At 28.0% G+C, this 19980-nt stretch overlaps 1 protein-coding gene and 1 non-coding gene across 3 annotated transcripts in view; one reads left to right on the top strand and one right to left on the bottom strand.

Annotated features, from left to right (window-relative positions):
- The first annotated feature begins 7698 nt into the window (after nt 1-7698).
- Nucleotides 7699-7772, top strand: Trnai-aau (transfer RNA isoleucine (anticodon AAU)). Its single transcript has one exon. It is a non-coding gene; the product is annotated as a tRNA-Ile (tRNA).
- Nucleotides 7773-11120: 3348 nt separating this feature from the next.
- The window catches only part of LOC129980928 (U3 small nucleolar RNA-associated protein 6 homolog), a 56591-nt gene continuing 47731 nt past the window's right edge, over nt 11121-19980 (bottom strand). For both annotated transcript variants that reach the window (XM_056091424.1, XM_056091423.1), the window contains exons 13-22: nt 19841-19953; nt 19442-19513; nt 19256-19329; nt 18460-18537; nt 17595-17777; nt 15097-15174; nt 14908-15014; nt 13739-13805; nt 12481-12553; nt 11121-11446 (exon numbers count right to left, since the gene is read on the bottom strand). In XM_056091424.1, the coding sequence (XP_055947399.1) occupies nt 11262-11446; nt 12481-12553; nt 13739-13805; nt 14908-15014; nt 15097-15174; nt 17595-17777; nt 18460-18537; nt 19256-19329; nt 19442-19513; nt 19841-19953 (1030 nt within the window). In that variant the 3' untranslated portion in view covers nt 11121-11261. The remainder of the gene's footprint in view (nt 11447-12480; nt 12554-13738; nt 13806-14907; nt 15015-15096; nt 15175-17594; nt 17778-18459; nt 18538-19255; nt 19330-19441; nt 19514-19840; nt 19954-19980) is intronic.

The following is a 19980-nucleotide window of genomic DNA, read 5'->3' as shown; positions in this document are numbered from 1 at the left end:
TAATATAAATTTTTATTAAGGCAAAATCTTTCTAGTTTAAAATTCATCAAATAATTCATTCAAAGTAATATAGACAACTTAAGAAATATATTGAGTTTCAGAACTAAGAAATATTCGCTGTATTTCTATTTAGTCTTTAATACTGTAGTTCGATTCATAAATACCTGATATAATTTTTTTTCATATTTTGAAGCATTAAAACAATTGTAAGATCTTATAGATTGCTTTTTCTGTATTTCTGGAATTACAGAATATACAGAGAATTTACTGTACAAATATGAGTGAAAGATATAAATTAGTTTTTGTCTAATAAAGTTTTTAATAAGAATATTTTTAAAAATTTAAAAAGTTAGCAAAATTAGCATTAGCATTAAATAAGTTCATTAAAACTCAAATTATGCAAATATAAAATTCAATGTAATTTGTCAAAGAATATAAATTATAACAAAATTCGAATGCTATAATAAAGCAAACTGTTAATGGTTATGGATATTTAGTAAAAAATATTCGCTATTTTCACAAAGAAAAAATCGACTTTTTAATGAGATAATGTTAATGTACAAACAAGATGTAAACATAGAATCATTGCACTACGTAAAATGTTTGATGACAGACAAATACATAGTATGACATTCACTGCGCACATTTTATACTTTAAATAACATAAACTTTCTGTTTGTCATTAGACTGTGACGTCTTCCATTATTCGATTTGCCGATTTAAGAGGAGTGCCATGGAGTGCTTGAACTCAAAGTTCTTAACCTCCGGACATAATAGGTGAATAGAATAATGGCATGAGAGATTACTTTGTAGGTGGTTGTGCAAGATAAATGGAGGGTTAACTTTTTAACCAAATGTATGATTCCATTATTTCACCAAAACCTGCTCTTGTTGCTTGTTTTGGAGAAGCAACTATTGATTTACAATTAATTAGAGTTTGATTGTTATTTAGATGCAAATTTTTCAAATAGACCCAAAAATTTTTACACAGAAGCTAATTTTTTCTAGTATGCTTAGCTATAAAGCAGAGTTATTCAAAACATTTGCCCTGAATAAGTAGGTACAGCTGGAATTTTTTAACGGTCAATAAAACAGAATCTCGAATATATCTTTCAACTTTTGAATCACCCATGCTTGTCTCTAAAAACCACATTTCTTTGAGATCTATTGCCTTATGCTGTTTTATCTTTACACATGAATTCATTACCATAAAATAGTTAGTTCGAAGTTGTAGCGAATATAACTGTAAACTAAAAGGAAATATAGGATTCCGTAAGAGCGATATGTGATTTTATAAAATTAACTGATCCAAATAATCAAAGACCGGTGCAGGTATTTTTATAAAGATTTTTACACAAATTCCACTACCGCAGATTTCATGTTATCATGTGAGAACATCATTATTTTTTTAAGTCATGTGGTATATCATCTGGAGGTCAGAATTTTTTTCGTGAAAAATCAGTTTAAACCGGTTTGAAACAATCATATGACTGTCAGATTACGCATGATAAGACGCATTAAGATGGTTCTTATTTTGTATCTCAAAATCATTCCTTCGAGTTCGAAAACTTTTTCCTCAAGGTCAGATTTTTTTTTTTTTTTTTTTCGTAAATTCGGTTTTAACTGGTTTGGAATGATTACGCGATTATTGCATTGCGCAGTCATCAACTTTTAGAAAAAAGAAAAAAAAAAAAAAAAATAAATTTATATATGAAAAATTTTTGAGCTCCAAAACTTTTTTGTCTGCTAAAAAAATTGAGAAATGAATTACTTTTTTAAAAAAAATTACACACACACACACATGCCTTTCGATATCTCTCTTTGTTGGCCAGACAAGAGAATCGGGTACATCATGACAAGTTGCGGCAAGTCATGCCAAGTTGTAATTTTTTTTGTTGGCGATAAGTCGCCAAATGTGACAACTTCTTTATTATTTTCTAATAACCCTAAAAGCGAAAAATTGATACCTCAAAAGCGACAAATCACCCATTTTCTGCCCGTGCATTTTGAGGCTTCAAAAACCTCAAACCAAAACAACATCATGTTCTCGCATGATAAAATTTTTCTAACAGATGCGGTTCCAAATGTGTTGATAACGAACAACTTCTTAATATAAACAATTTATCATCCAGATATTTAAAGAAAGTTGCGGATTTTAGAATAGGGGGATATTTAGAGTCGCTAGTGGAGGGAGTGACAGGCAAGTCGATTAGAAAGATGTTATTAGCTTAAATGCTAAACGCAAAATTAGAAAAATATATAAATCATATGAATTACAAAAAAAAAAAAAAAAAAAGAAATGTATTATTAACGCTTTGTCAGTAATAATTAATTTTCACACAATTGCCAAGTTCTTTACTACTACACTTAATTATCACAGCTTTTAAAAATACTGATCTTCTGCTTAAATGTATTTAATGCTACGTCAAATGTAACTGAAGCGCAATCTTCATAAATAAATAAATGAATAAAATATATATTTTATGAAATTACTAGAATAATTATAATAATAAAAACGAAGTGTTCTCTCCAAGATTTTTTCGCAGAATCTCCAATAAAGGACTTATTTCACTCTCAGAGCATTAAATTATAGAACTTGGGTAAGGCCCGCAAATAATTTGCATGATATTGGTGAAGTATTGTTATGAAACGTAGATCGTTGGAATGAATCTAACATTATTACAAAATCTATTGCAAGAACATGATTTTAGACGTTGTTTTGCTGGCCGACCGACAGCAAAATTTGGCACGAAGCTACAGTTATAGTCACGAGATAGTCACAGCCAGTCAGATTTCTACTGAATAGATTCCATTCAAAACTTGACAGATATCTACAAATTTAGTCGTATTCCTATGTACATACCAAATTTCAGCCGTCTAGCTCAAAACATTTTTGAGTTATCATGTTCACAGACAGATAAACATATTGCCAAAAATACGTTTTTTGCCCTCAGGAATGTCTGGAATTTGGAGATTTGTCAAATTCGTGAGTTCGAATTTGTTGATGATTATATTTCGTTTACGAAAGAATAAATGCATAAAATAAATCGTTAGAGTGTTGATTAAATTTAAAATGTGTTGAAACGGGAAACTGAATGCAGTAGTCTCCTCACAACTATGTCGCATGTTTTCTAATAAACTTGTCATTCCAAAAAACGTCTTACGTGGCATTAGCGTACAATTGTTATGAAATATTATCCTTTGTTGTGAATTTAGCAATTTTACTGAATCTTTCGGGTCATCCTTGGCGAGTTATTTGGCGATAAATCTCTAGCATGGGGTTAATAGTATCCAAAAATCGAATTCGTGTTTCAGATACGTTTTTCCAAACCGATTATAACAAAAATTTGACACAAAACTGCACTTGTAGTCACAAGATGCCATGCCAAATTTGATATATTTAAGTCACTGAGTTTTCGAATTATAGCGTTTACATATTTCTGAACGTACAAACAGACAGACAGTCCAACGATTGTTGCATTTGGTTCAAAATTTGGCAGGTATCTACACTATAGATGTTAAATCTGTGTACCAAATTTTATCTATCTAGATCTCTTCGTTTGTTATTATCGCGTTAAATTATATTCGAACAACTGGACCTCCTCCGAATAGATTTTACTCAAAATTTGATAGAAATCTGCAAATGTGGTGTAAAGACCGTGTACCAAATTTCAATTATCAACCTCAAAGCGTTTTTGAGTTACCTTTGTCACATACAGATAGACTGACAGATGAACATTTTATAAAAACCTATTTTTCGAACTTCTAAAATGCGGATATTCGTCAAAAGCTCGAGTTCGAATATTTTGGCAATTACTGTACATTATACGTATATGAGAAAATAAAAAACGGAGTATTTTCTCATTATATGGATCGTCAGAAGCTACATCAAACAGAAAAATATCAAACTCCGTCGCTGTTCAAAGGCAAATGATTCATCAGGCAATGATTAAAACCATTATTTAAATTTACTTGTATAATATTGATATTAACCTTTCTAGGGCCGTGGGAAGTATGCTTCCCACCAAATTTATCAATCTTTGTATGAATTTATGTAAGTTGGCATCAGTTCTGACAAATTTTTTTAGAAAGACAGAAAGCTGCTTCAGTTCTTTATCTCAAACAAAATGATGTGTCTTGATTTGTTACTGAATAATTAATTAACCAAATTAATTAATGAATCAAATTAAATTTATCTAATACGCTAAATGAATCCCTTTTCTTATTCTAATTTCAAGCCTAAAAATATTTTAACATAATATGACTAGAAAAAAATAGCCGTTTAAAGAGTTAAAGTAGCTGGAGTATACTCACTTACATAATGTATTTCGGGGCTTTTTGAAGAATATCGAGTATTCGTTTCGAGTCTCTTCTAGATACATTGCATTCAAAATTTAATTCACAATTTTGCTATCAAAACAGAATATTATTTATGTATTGTTTGCTAACGGTTTCTAAAACCCTCCGCGCTTTTGCGCATGCGTTAGGATGGATTTAATTTGGCAAAATAGGGGTGAGACGAAAGATGAAAGGAGGGGATGTTTATATTTAACTATAAAGTAAAATGCCGGAAATGCACATTTTCTTACGTGTCTCATCCCTTAATGAAATAGAGGCGTCTAAGAATGGTCGTCTAAGAATACTGAAAAGAACAGTAGTTTATTATTTTTCTGAATTATTTCGTTTACATACTCAAGAATAAACAAACCGATTTGTGGGCGGATTGCACGAACTCAAGGTTCCTAACCTTCAAACACAACAAATAGAGGGGAGAAAAAGTGACATTACATAGATATTGTTTGATAACGGATTCTAAAACCTTCCACCCTTTGCGCATGCTTTAGGATGGGTTTAATTCATCAAAATAAGCACGAGAGGAAAGATGAAAGAAGGTAATGTTTACATTTAACAATAATATAAACTCGGATTACTCGCGGACTGAATTAAAATAATACCGTCAGAAACGACACGACACTCACATACACGTGAAAAAAAATTGAGCAAAAAATAATAATAATAATAAAAAAAATATTTAATAGGGCGAAAAGCAAGGTCAAAGAATGTCGAAGAATTTCGGAAAAGCGCTCATCCATCCGCGTCTCTCCCCTTAATGAGATAGAATCGTCGAAAAATGGTCGTCACAGAATACTGAAATGAACAGTAGTTCATTGTGCTTTGAAAATTAAATAATGCATAATAATTATTGAAGTTAAAATGAAAAATTAAAGAGAAGCAAAATAAGAATTAAAAAAAAGAGGGGAAAAAATTACATTACATTATAATTTTTACACTATGGAATTAATTGGCAAAGTTCGTATTGTAGAGTCATGTTAGTGCAACAAATTAATGGTAGCAGCAATTGCAGATGAATCACCTAAGCCTCCCGCTGTTTCTAAGACATTTAAGATCGTATGTTTCAATTTCTTTCATAGCTACATCGCCGTATTTATTCAGTATATATATATATATATATATATATATATATATAAAAGTTGACATTTTTTTTTGTGAAATTTTTGATGTTGAAGAATTTAAATTCTTTATTTATATTATTATTTCGAACAAAACACGGCATATTGCTAATTTGCTTCACCGACTCATTTTGAAGTGTCTCCCATTTTTTGATATAAATCTTAACTGCAAGAAATATACAAATCGATAGATATTCAACCCAATGATGGATTTGGTCGGAAACTTGATTCAACTCACTCTACAAGCAGTGGTGGATTTAAGCAATTTCTGTCAATGCATATCGTGGAGCCTCTCTCGTAAAAAGCTGTGAATTTAATTTCCCTTTTAAACATATTTTTAATTTAATCAACAGGTAAATTTCAGGTAATTTTTATCATAGTAACTTTGTAAAAATGTAAGATTTTTTTTTTTTTTAAATGCAGGTTTAACACGAAATTAGTTTCCTACTTCAGTACGTGCTAGAATGCATTCTAATGGCCCGAATTCTTCGGAGATAAAGGATGGACGTCTACGCTGCCCTCCGCGTCGTAGATAGTTTCACTTTCCATCGTTGAACATTTTAATCCACTTTCAATCATCGCATTTTTCTCACTAAGTTTCACATTCATGGTGATAAATTTCGCAAGGCCGAATATTTCTTGCGTTCAAAAAAACTCTATAACAGCTTTTATTAGACAGCTGGCGGGCCGATTGATTGATTTAAATATGATTACCGACAAACAACAACTTCAAACGTTTACGCAATCAAACAAAATGGCTAAGCTAATTCGTTCTCGGGTTGAAGGATGTACTACGCATGCGTGACCTTCGTGCTATCAGATTCATAGGAGATATATACACTGTACAGTTTTGAGCTAAGGCCACTCACCAAACTATTATATAATAAATGAGAACGCTATTTCCATTTATTTTGCTGGAGATGCATTCAATAAAAGTTAGGATTTAAATGATAACTGGTTTTTTTTAAATACACCTGTTTGTATAAATTTTAATATCCATGTCTTTTTATTCTATTCGAACAACACAACAGAGTGTTCTAGAATCCGAGAATGGACATACGTCTTGTGTTCCCTGGTACAGTGAAGATTAATTATATTAACAATCCGTGTTTTTTAAAGCAACATTAGGTCTATTTTGGGACGGAACTCGTAATTTTGAACCGCAGTCAGATGACGAGGATGACACTGAGCGAGCACTAGAGTGAATTTTGGACGTTTTCCATCCAATTGATTAAATCCAAACTTTTATATAGATCTAAAGTTTTGGTCATAAAATTATATACCATATTTCATTTATTCAATTCGTTGAGCTTTTCGGTATCGCGTTCACATGTTTGAAAATATATCGACCAAGAGAACAGTCAGTCCTTTGAAGAATTGGGTCCAACATTTAATACACATCTTCGTTTCTGATGATACAAATTGTATACCGAATTTCATTCAACTAGCTCTTTGCGTTTTGTTCAACAAGTATACGAAAAGACTATATCGGACTTCGTTTTAAATTTGATAGAAACTAAAAATTCGGTGTCAGTGAAATTATTGTGTGATATCAAATTTAATTTAATATAGTTTTATATATTTTGACTAATGTATTCACAGACAAACAGTAAAAAATTTCATTTTTTTTTCAGATTTAGGGAAATCTAAAATGCGCAGATATATCAAAATCTGGAGCTGGAATTTCTTACCTATTATAATATTTTCTCTGCAAGTAAATAAAAACGTAATGCGGATTTTTATTAGTGTGTCGTTTTGAAATTACAATAGAAATATTTTCGGACAGGTCAAGAAATGTCAAGGTCAGATGACATAAAAAAGACCCTTTTCCCACTAACTTTCCATATCACACCAGTGGAAGGATGTTATGTTTAATCTCCTCACCGATTTAATATGCATCAAGTAAGGATACATGGATGGATGGATGTGATAATTAATTGTGAAATTGGGTTTGCCAGGCGACCGTCTTGGCCTCTAACATTGTGAGAAAGTGCGCCTTCACCACGTAAAATGCCAACCGAATTTCTTTGGATTCAAATATAAAACAACTCAAAAGTGTATAAATATTCAGAATGCGTTTAGATTCAATTAGCAAGAAATTTTAACATTAGTATAAAAAAAATGTAGATAAACCAGTTACACTGACCTAAATATGCACTGCAAAACTGTTGAGGGAATATCAAAGCTACTTTAACTAACTGAAGAAAACTAGTTCTGTGACGATTGTGGCCCATTAGCTCAGTTGGTTAGAGCGTCGTGCTAATAACGCGAAGGTCGTGGGTTCGATCCCCCCATGGGCCAGACATCTTCTTTTTCCTGTCGTTGAGTTGGACTGTCGTTGACTTTTTCTGATTTCGTCATATAATAAGGCAATACTATACTTTATGAATATCAGAAAAATAATGATTATTTTCTCATTTATTACCAAATGTTAAAATAATTTTTTTTCACCAGTTTTTTTTCCCAGCCATCAATTTTTTAAAAATTATTATGTATTCAAATTTTTCTGTTTTATGGATAAAATGACATTTTGGTGGAAGAACTGAAAAGCAAAATAATATATATATATACATATAAACATAATTAGGTTAGAATGCATTACTTTGTTATACTTACAAATCTCTTAATTCTTCACAGCTTCTATGTTCCCTTTAATTTAGCACAGTGTGGAAAAGAATAATTTAAATGCAAATAAAACCAAAGAAAAGAATCAAAGTTGGATCATTTCACTGAATAATTACTAATTTTTTTCAAAATATTCCTATTTACATTATAAGTTTAATTTTGAGAAAAAAAATGTGTACAAATTTGTCTAACAAAAGAATTATTAATAACAGAAATCACCCTGAAGTCTTCATGTTTTATTTTTAGTCATATGCGCATAAGAATCATTTTGGATAAAAAAATCAATTTAAAATAAATTATTTTATAAATAAATCGAAAATTACTGTGTATTTCTTGAATCTCAGCAAAGTTCAGGGCCGCTTGTATATGAAATTAAAATCGCATTAATTGATGAATGATCTTTTTAAATGCTTTCTAATAAAATAGCTTTCAGCCCATTCCATTTTTAAACAGAACAATTTTACTGCACACTTCTAAAAGTGGTAGATAAATAAAAGAACAAAGATACAATTAATCTCCGATAACGATACAGATGATTGAGTAACGATCATCGATAAGTGGCTATTTTGAAACTCAACAGTACAGACGATTTACCTAGTTACCAAATTTGGCATAGATACACTTAAGAAAGTAGAAAATTCACCTCGGAGCAATTTTTTAATTCATGAAAATTTAGACGCTCTTTTTTTTTATCGTAACTTCCAAAAATATAATAACCCAAAAATAATTTTTTACACCATTTTTAAACTTAAGAAATTGTCTTTTTAATAATACATATTTAATTGTGGTGCAAATTTTTCTCGAATTTCGGTAATTTATTAAAAATAGTTTTTGCTAAATTTTCAAGATTTAATTGTTGAACTGAAATTCAGAGTGATATGATAATTTTATCAAATTTTTAATACCAGAATTTTCTTTCATTATCAAAACACAAAAAAAGGAAGAACACATTCAATATTTGGAGAATTTACATGATTTATCTACAGAAAAGTTACAATATTAAGGAAGTTAAAAAATAGATGAACTGGATGCTATAAATTATGCTTTTAATAACACTATGATATTAATGAACTCAATTCTGCTAGATGATCAAGGCATAAAATATGGAGAAAGAAGTATAAAATTATTAAAATAATAGCTTTAATACCAGGTACAATTTAATGACAAAAAATAATTTACTAACAGAATCAATGAATATGAAGCTATATATAAATATTAATCACAGACAGTAATCCTGGCGAACCAAGTGGGTAGAAAACAACACAAAATAATAACATCTGAATAGTAAGTTATACCTGGATGGTTTTAGACAAGATGGTTATTTTTGCTAACAAAATGTATGAAAATTTATAGAAAAAAGGCATATAGAACACTTTTTGTGAAGAACTTGATTCAATATATATATATATATATATATATATATATATATAATCGGTAAACCTTCAGCAATGGCTGATATCTCGAATGGGATAAAGTAGCAACTTTTAAATATTTTGAAAGCTCCAATTCTTATTGAATAAGACTCTTCATCAGAAAGTAGGCATAAGATTTATTTCAAAAACATTTTCTAAATACTTCATTACATGTTCTTTTTTCATCAAATTTATATTTTATTTTTAACACTCAGGGATATTTGAGGTTGCTGCAAAATTTTTAATACCAAAATGGGATCATGAATGGAAAATGTTCAAAATACTAGGTATTGGTATATAATCCTTGACCTCTGTCTGTAATGCTGGGCAGAGTAAAAAAATATTTCCAACTCTTTTAGCTTGTGTCATTATTTGATGTGAAATAGGTACTTAGACAGATACTTTTTGATTATTTTTAAACTGACCACTTTATCGTTGTACATATAAACCTAAGCAAGAATAAAAAATAGCAAAGGTCAATAAACTGAGATTTTTGCTGCTTCCTTTGCATTTTTTCCTTCACAGATCAAATTGAAGATTATAGCTAGTATTTTTTTTTCAAATCGATTTTAGTGATTAATTTTAATTTAAATGTTCTCGAACTTTTATGAAAAGAGAAGATTTTATTGCATGAAAACAAAATTCTGTAGTAAATTAAAGGATTTAACTGAGCATTATGACAACCAAGAAAATATGAAGTTAAAACAAAAATTTACAGCTAAAAGGAAACTATTTACAAAGAAAAGATTAAAATTAGAAATAAATTAGAGAAATAAAACACATCCTAATAGTTTAAAAAAAGATAAATTACTTAAGTTATATTATTTTACTTTTTTCACATATATTTAATTAATGTTAAATGAAGATATATTTCAATAAGGCAAGCTCTTTAGAATCTTCTATATTTATAAAGAATGTCAATTCCATTCTCTTGTAAAATGAAATTTAAAATTACTATATTAAAAAAAATCAATAGAATGCATGGAAGTATCATAACTCAAATGAATGCAAAATTAATATATCAATTTTGAGCTATGAATTTTCAGAAGATCTATACTGATGAAATCATTGTTAAGGCAAAAGCAATAATAAGTTATTCAGTGGGAATATCTGAGACATTTATAAACAGCAACAATCTATGAGCAACCATTAAAAAAAGATGCATCAAAACATCAATTTATACTGAGACATAATTGCAAATCCATTGGTTAGTATTATCAAGCCAGAATATTATAGCCAGGAAAGCCTGGATTATAATAGTCAACATTTCAAAACTAAATAATTTACATGAAATTTGTATTTATAAATTTTAATTTTGACATACTCTATTTTTATTGTAGCAAGTAATTCAAAGTATCAATTTTAGGGATGACACTATTTGAGAAAAATAAGAATATTTACAAATGAAATAATTAGAAGTAACAAAAATGTTAAATTTTTTTTATTGTTTTGTAATATTCTTTAAAGTTTCATGTATATAAAATTATTTATCTTTTTTATATTTATCCAAAATTTTAAAATCAGAAAAGTTGGAGATCACAATAATTAAAAGTTTCATACAAATGTAAAAAAATATTGAAATAAATAAAAATGAATTTGTTTCAAGATCCCATAATTACTTTTGAAAACATTTATTCAAAATACAAACAAAACTATATACAGCATATACTGCACCAAGTAGCATCTTTTATATAAAAAAATATATGATACATAATGATACTTGATGTATAAAATAATTAACATCCTATGAACATTACGATATCAGCAAATAACATGAAGGCACATGGGCACATGTTGTTAAATCCATCACTCGAGCTTGGAATTCTCTTAAATAATCAGGTTTCAGAGTCTTTTTTCCTCGCCAATAAATAACACCATAGTTTGTAGGCTCACCACAAGCATGCTCAATTTCAAGTTTCATATAGTCTATCCAAATATCTGTAAAGAAGTAAATATACAGTTATGAGCCAGTCAAAGTATAACACTAAAATTTAAAATATTTCGTTTTGATAATCATCAAGATATATATATATACTTAGAATAATTTTTAAACACTTTATAACATTGAAAGTAGATAATAAAAGAAATGACAAAGTTCTCTAACATAATCCTTTTCAATTATTTACCAAAACTTTATAATAGCTTGTAGATTTACTGCTCAGTATCATAATGCGAGCCTTTGTTGCAAATTATTGAAAAATAAATAATAGCCTTGTATATAATCTGCATTTAAATATTAAGTTAAGAAATGTAAGTACATCACCAAAAATAAATTTCAGTTTTTCTTATTATTTAAATTGCTTAGAGTTTTTATGCTGTTTTTCAAGATAATCATTGTTGTACATTTAATTGCCATATTTGACAAGGGAAGTAATAATACTGTAAAAGAAATTTAATAAAAATTTGACATGAAACTATAGAGAATACTCTCACAAGGTTTCCCTCCCCCTTATTATATAAAACATGTTTCAAAAGTAGTTATATGTGATTTAAAAAAAACTAAAAGCTGCTTAATAAAGAAGTCTTTTTAAAATTATTTTTTTATAAATGCATTTTTCTCATATCAAAATTGTAATTACCCAAGAGCAGTTTGCTAGCCCAAATGAAAGATGGGCAATACAGTTTTTTTTTTTTTTTTTAAATATATATATAGAAATTTGACCAATAGATTTAAACAGAATTGACACCACTTCTATTTTTAAAACATATTTTATGCTTCAGAGAGGCCAATTACAAGAAAGTGAAGCCATAATATACTCGTTAAAACTGATTTAAAAGTGGGAAAAGAAGTTTAAGATTGAAGCTTTTAATATATACACTTATTATATTTTACTCATAGTAAAAGAGCAAATGACATTTAGAAAAATGAATAAGCAATGAACATAAACTAAAGAGATCTGTAAATCAATTTGCATTTTAATTATCAAATTAAAATAGACAAATGTTTTCTTGATATTTATAAAAATACTTACCAACATTTTCAGACCCAAATTCATGAATGCCATCTTCATAATATTTTCTCAGTTTTTTAATTGGTGCAGCCAGCTGAAAAAATAAAGAAATTAAATCATATTTCTTGCATTATTACATCAGACTAATCTGAATACTTAATGCCATTAAATAACCTTTCTACTTTAGATATAAGTATTAATATCTATTATAAATAATATGCATAATTGTATCCTTGAATTGGTTTAAATTGAGACTATATAAACACAAAGAGATATCTAAAAGTTTTGAATGAGTACCCTAATTTATTTAGGTATATAATTATCCTATTTTAATGCTACACAAAGTAGATATGATGAACGTCAGAATTTTCAACTGTGATCTGACTCCAGCTCAAAAGACCAAAGGATATTTATACGGTTTATTAATACAGTCCTTGGTGGAAACAAGTTTTGTGACTGCAGTCTCTTCTAATTTTGAATGAATCAGAGACTACTAACAATCTCATATAAAATTTTGTAACTAAATTTTTAATTATTGATGATAATAATTTTAAATAACAGATATTGGTACCCCATTTTCCAGGATCCATTTTTTTTTTGGAATAATGAATCCTGATTCAATAATTATATATACTGTTCATATGACCAGGAATAAAAATTGCAAAAAAGATTTTTCCTTTGAGCACAATCAGTAAATAATGCAAAGATGGAGACAGTTATTCTCAAACAAAAACATTAAGGTTTTAAACAGTCTTCTGTATATTTATTTTAAAATTAATAAATTAAGTGTATAAAATTACAATGTTAGGGCACAAAAAGAAATTGGGGTTTAAAAAAATAGTGCTTAAATTGAAATGAAATAAATAAAAAATATTTTTTGTAACTATAATAATTATTTAACAACAAAACAAAAAGAAATTTCTGAATATCTTTTCTAAAGACACATCTCCTTTTAATAACTTCTGCAAAATGCATTTTCACGTTAGATTACTAATTAAAGACAAATTAAATAAATTACAACTATTATCTTGACAAAACACATTGATCTCAGCCTCAAAAATATTCACAATATATATAAATTTCATAAATATGCAAAATAATTTTGAAAACATATAATGCAAGCACACACACACTACGAAAATAAAATGTTCACAAAAAACAATTTGTCTCTTTTATTTGAATATTCAAGACTTTTTTAAACTTGAGATATAATCTAAACATCCCTAATTTTATCTTTGAAACTGTACACAATAAACTGAGATAAGTAACATGCACTTACCTGCGCTTTTTCAATTTTTATCATTTTCTGAACTATCACAGGTGAAAGTGGACCCAATTTCTTAAATCTATAAAGCACAAATAGAGAGTGATTAAGAAATTAATAATTTTAGTTTTACTGTAATTTTTATTAGTATTATAGCATTTATTAATGATAGATTGTGGAGATATAATCAGACATATATGAAGTTTAGTTCTTGGTTTAATCTTTACCCCGACTAAATTATGTACTTCACAATACCAATAACTATTTTAAATACTTTAAGCTACATATTCATCAGATTTGAGAAATATAATTATTTTGCTTCAGAATAAAAAATAGAATATTTAATAACAATTAAATGATAATTTTTTTAGTAAATGAGATTGCAAACAGAAAAAAGATTAAGCAACACAAATCCAAATGACTACTCTACTTATTTCATGAATATATTCTTTAACAAATAAATAGAAAACATGAAAGTTAGATATAAACTGATAACATAGTTAAAAATATTAGTTTTAATAAATAAAATTACTATCTTTTTCATCAGGACAAATTTTAACTTGAATTTACATCCATACTTCTGCCAGAACATCTAATATCGTTTTCGGGGTAGTGTACGTGTGTGGGAGGGAGCAAGTAACACATTATAAGATTAATTAAAAATATTGAGATATATTTTTCAGCTAACTAAATTTGTTTTTGTTTATGAAATGCAAAGAAGTAATATCATATAAAATCCATTTTTAAAAATTTACATCTACAAACAGTTAACATTTTAACTGTAATGAACTTAATTTTACAAAAAAAAAAAAAAAAAAAAAAAAAAAAAAAAAAAAAACCTATAAAAGAAGACAGTGTTAGATTTTCACTGTGTAGATAAAACAAAACCCACAAAAATTTCTTCCTCTTATTTTCTTCCTTTAACACAATCATGTAAATCTTAGAATTTTGCTAATAGATAGTTTATAAGATTTTGATATATTAAAGAACCTAAAAATAGTAATTTATCTTAGTACAAGGAATGTGTTAAATAAAAACATTTACAACAAATTTAAGAGAAATCGTCAAACAAATTCCACTTTATTACTATCAAATCCATTGCCTGTTTCCATAGATGAGAAAGTAATATGAATGCAAATACATATTCTTTAGATCCAAAAATATTATTTCAAATATAAAAATACCTTTTGTATAACTCTCTGACTTCTGATATATCTTTTCTAAGAGCAAGTTCTTCCAAATACATTTCTTTAAGGGGTGTGGATATTTCTTTTCTTCTCCTTATTCCACTCTGAAATAAAATGTAATGAGAATTTCAGAGTGTACACAACAGAGAAAAATTTTAACATATTTGAAAAATTAATAATAGTTACCTCCAGAAATGCTGATAGTTTATCAGGATCAGATAGAGATAACCAATTTGCTCCCAATTTCCATAGAGTGATAGAATCCTAGATATATAAATATAATGTTATGAATGTAATTAATTCAAATGAACTGTGGCTAATATACCAATTTCTTTTACAAAAGTAAAACATGGCTAAATAAGAGACAAATTTATCTATATTTATTTTAGATTAATTAAAAAAATAAGTATAAGATTTTATAATCAATCTAGAATAAAACTTTATTGTAAATCTTTACATATAATATGGAATTAAATCTATTTTAAAAGAGCAGGAATATTTTTAAGATCACAAGATGGTAATTTAACCTTATCATAAATATGACTTCAAAGTCACTTATAGGACAATATTTATTATATTTATTCTATTCAATGGTAGTACACTTTTATTATCAAAGTATAAACATTAGTCTCTTAATGGATACAACAGTGATACCAACTCTCATAATAATCAATGTCAAAGAGAGGAACACTTAGAGGAAGATTGTGTTTATTGCAGTGGTAAGTAGGAAGAGTCTGATTAGTAAGTTTAGTTTTATCACTGAATCTATCAAATTTCTGAATGAAGGATTATGTGCTTTTAGTGATAGGTGATGCACGAGGATAGAACCTGGGACCTTGTGGTTTACGTCCAGTCAGGGCCGCTGCCGCGTGGGGGTGGCAAAATTGTTCACCACACAAGGGTGCTTGGGCCAGGGGGGCGCCAAAATTTATAGTACTTATAGTTTTTTAATTTAATGTTACTTAAAATAAAGTTGTTAATTATATGCTTGCAATTTTGCATGTCTTATATTTTCTAAGCAATAAAATGAGATTTTATTTTATATTTTAATATTATTTTACTTTTGTGTAAAACAAAATTTGATTGCCGATACGAACAATAAAAACTCTTTCCGCGTGGAGTTCGAGCTACCACACGGAACGTGTTAAAAATCTAAGAATGTGTAACATGTAACAACAGGAATTGGGCATATATTTATTCTTTATGTGCTGTGAAGCTGTTGCGGCTCAACGTCGTTGTTTAGTTTGCTTTTTTTATTTTTTGTGATAGTGACGGCGCCACAGTGCGTGTGTGCCCTTGAATTAACAGGGAATATCTTTATTTTTAATCATATGCGTAGTCGCTGCTCATAAAGTGCGTATTCTGTGAATTGCTTCGGATGCAAAGTACTGTGATTAATTGTTTTCAAATCGTTTTTTGTTTATAATTGCTAAAAAAAAATAGGATTATTATTTAGAGGTAAATGAACAATATAAATATATTATTAGTATTATTTTCATAGCAGTAAAAATTCATAAAAAGAAACAATTCATTAAAAAAAACTTTTATTTTTGAAATTAACAAAATAATTCAAAAAGCAACTTTTTATTTATCTCTATAAAACCCAGATAAATCTTACCCTTAATTGGACAGAATTTGATTTATCTATTTCTAATATACAATTACAATTTCCAAATAATCGAAAAAAAAATTCTAAAAAAATTACTAATAATTATAGCTTTTTTTCATTAAAAGTTTATAATGTACCTGAGATATTTTCAATATTTCAATTCTTATAACAAATGCTTTTTAGTAATTTGTATTAATATTGGTTTAATTTACTTAAATATTTTGAATCAGCAGAAAGAAGAAAAAATTTCACATTCAACTCCCAGAAATAAATTTTTCCGCAAAAAAAAAAAAAAAAAAAAAAAAATGTTTCTAAAATTTTAGTTAAATTAGTTTCGTTATCTGAATCTTTATTTAGTAGCAAAGGACATAAATGGGCTTTCGACATTCAAATAGTATATTGAGAGAAAATCATATGATGCAGCAGTGCAACAGAACCCCATAAAGGGGCACCAAATTTCCATTTGAACAAGGGCGCCTAATACCCACACAGCGGCCCTGAGTCCAGTAACTAAACCATGATACAAAAGCGTACGCTCGTGTAGCGTAGTTGTTAACTGGATTATATGCTATTCACCACAGTACTCTCCCTCCAGTGAGCCAGAGGTGAGACGAACAATATGACTGTTGAGTGGAGATGTATTGAGTTGTTGTCTAAATGGGCCCGTACCCAGTTGAGTAGCGAGTGTGTGTGGTTGCCGATGCTGCTGCGACAAGTGAGTCTAGCGACTTTGATTGCTGCGTCAACTGAGTCTGACGACTTTGGTTGTGGGTAGATCACCACATGCTTTTACATAAGTCATGACAATAAGAATGAGGTAATGAAAAGACATTACATCTCTATGCTTCTATTCCAAGTAAATAATGAGTTCTTGAAGTGGACAAAACAGTTAACTATAAGTGTAAAATTTTCAAAGGAGGAATGCAATTTTCTTTGACTAAAACCAAATAAGTGTTGCTTCAATAGGATTTGGATGCAAAACTAGGATTATTATTGTATCTTTAAAGAATTAATCATGTGTTTTCAATGTTTATATATATATATATAATAAATTTCAGAAAAATTATTTACATACCATTTCATCGACAGCACTGACAGCTTCCATAAGCAAATCAAAGATTTCTTCATGATTCCTTAGACACTGAATATGGTATGTCAGACATTTGTACCACAAATCAACCTTATTAAATTTTCGAGCAGAAGATACGGAAGTGGAAAAGGCTTCATTTGCCTTACCTCTTTCAAAAAGTAAATCCACCTGAAAATAAAAGATTGCATAACTTTTCATGTTGTTATTAGGTTTATACCAAAATTTTAATATACAGAAATAAAACATAACATTTCAAGTTTTTAATGCCACTCTGTAAGGCAGTGATGTTTAGAGCTAGCAGTATTCAATTAGTTCGATATCTGATTAAGAATTCTGGAGAAAACAACAACCAATGCTGCCAAATAAAAACTGGCAGGTAATCTTACAGAAAATTATTACCACATACTATTTATATAATTTTAAACATAATATGTGACTAGCGTGCACAGTTAAAGTTATTTATTTTTTGTTTTTGTTTAAGTAATGACAATATTGCCTAATTTTATGAGAAGGACTCTCTCAGACAAAGATAAAGAGCAGATACCAATGAAATTGAATTATGGTTAAAAGCACATCATGACCAAAGATGGAAGTCAAGCTGTCTCTTTGTTTTCTTTTTTTGATTTTGAGTTACCTCAAGATTTAATCACCCATTTAGTTAAGTCAGAATAGATGTGCATTAAAGTACTCCATTAGTGAAATCAAAGTCAATTTTATGTACACAAAAATATATTGAAGTTAGTTATTTTTATAATATACTTTGAAATATTTCATAAGAATAAAAATTTGTACTTTCTATTAGTTTCATAATAAGTAAAATTAAAATACATCACAAAAAATTCTCATTTACCATTTCTGAATAATATTTCTCACTAAGGCAATTGACTTCTAATGCTGCCTGGATTACTTTGAGAGCTGTATCTTGTAACTAAATTGTGGAAAACAATTATTAGTATTCAAATTTATTAAATGACTGCACTCTGCTAAAATAAGCACATATTTTACTAATTATTTTATTCATAACAGATACAAATGATAATTGAGAACAAAACTGGCAAAAAAAAAAAAAAAAAACCAACTTATTAACATAATTTTATTAAAATTACGAAAGTTTAGTTAATCATTACAAAAATTAATTACAATGCATACAAAAAGTTTTTAAAATTAAAGAAGATAACAAATGAAAAAGCCATAAAATATATTATTTTTAACTGACATAGCATATCTTAAATAGTATTTTTCAACTTTTTTTCAATATGCTCAGAAACAATTAGTAACTAAGCATAAATAAAAATTTTGGCCTAAATAAATCATGATCCAATGTACCATTGCACCTAAAATTTTTAGTGTAGAGAAATTTCACACCCAAGGTTTTTTTTAAAAAATTATTTATTTAGAATTTTTGATATTTGTAAGAAAGAGATGAGACTTGTGCTATTTCTTTAAAATAAAAAATTCATTGGATTCCTTCTGAATTATCTTAATACAAGTTCAATTACCTTACTTTGTCTTTTTTTTTTTCAGATTAAAATTGAATCACCAAAGTTCATTCAATAACGATAATAAAAAAAGTGTAGAATTAAATGAATATAATTATTTAATTGCAGCATTTAATTATTTAAAATAAGATAAAAAAATATTCTTACTTCATGCTTTCTACTCGCTTTTGCAGAATTTAATAAATCTAGCACATAATCAATATAAAAGCTCCACATTTTTTCTATAAATGGAAACAAATAAAAAAATATTTCCAATAAAATCAATAATCCTTTTTTGGCACGATGAAAAATATCAAACAATATAAGTTCCAAAGTAATAAAAGACTATTTCACCTGTAGGCAATTTTTTAACAGCTTCTTCATAATTCTTATGAATTTTTTCATTAATTCTGTCTAATACTGCTTCTAAAGAGAATGAAAATGAAAAGTATTAGTAATTTGAAAAATATTTTGATTTTCTGAAGCAACAAAAGTGAAATATCTATTAAGGAAAACTTATCATACTTCTGTTCAGATTTAAAACTAATTTTAGAAATAATCAATACATACAGTTATATCAATCTTATTTTCAGAAATTAATATTCCAATCTTTCTAATATATTATGCACTTATAGAGCTCCATACTGTATAAATATTTAAAAATAATTTTATTTAGATTACACATTGCACTTATGAAATATATAAGCTTTTTTCCTTATATATGAAAAGAAAATTTTTTTTAAGGGTACTCACTTTTTTTCATTCCTGCTTCTTTGCCTTTTTTGATTTGTTCTTCTATGTACAACAATGGTTTTTTAGCCAGGGCATCTAATGTCTCTTCTTTGTCAGGAAATCTTTCTTCAACACTGAATTAAAAAAAAAAAAAAAAAAAT

Source organism: Argiope bruennichi, chromosome 8 (genome assembly GCF_947563725.1).
Source record: "Argiope bruennichi chromosome 8, qqArgBrue1.1, whole genome shotgun sequence".
NCBI lineage: Eukaryota > Metazoa > Arthropoda > Arachnida > Araneae > Araneidae > Argiope > Argiope bruennichi.
This window is presented reverse-complemented; position numbering and strand designations above follow the sequence as displayed.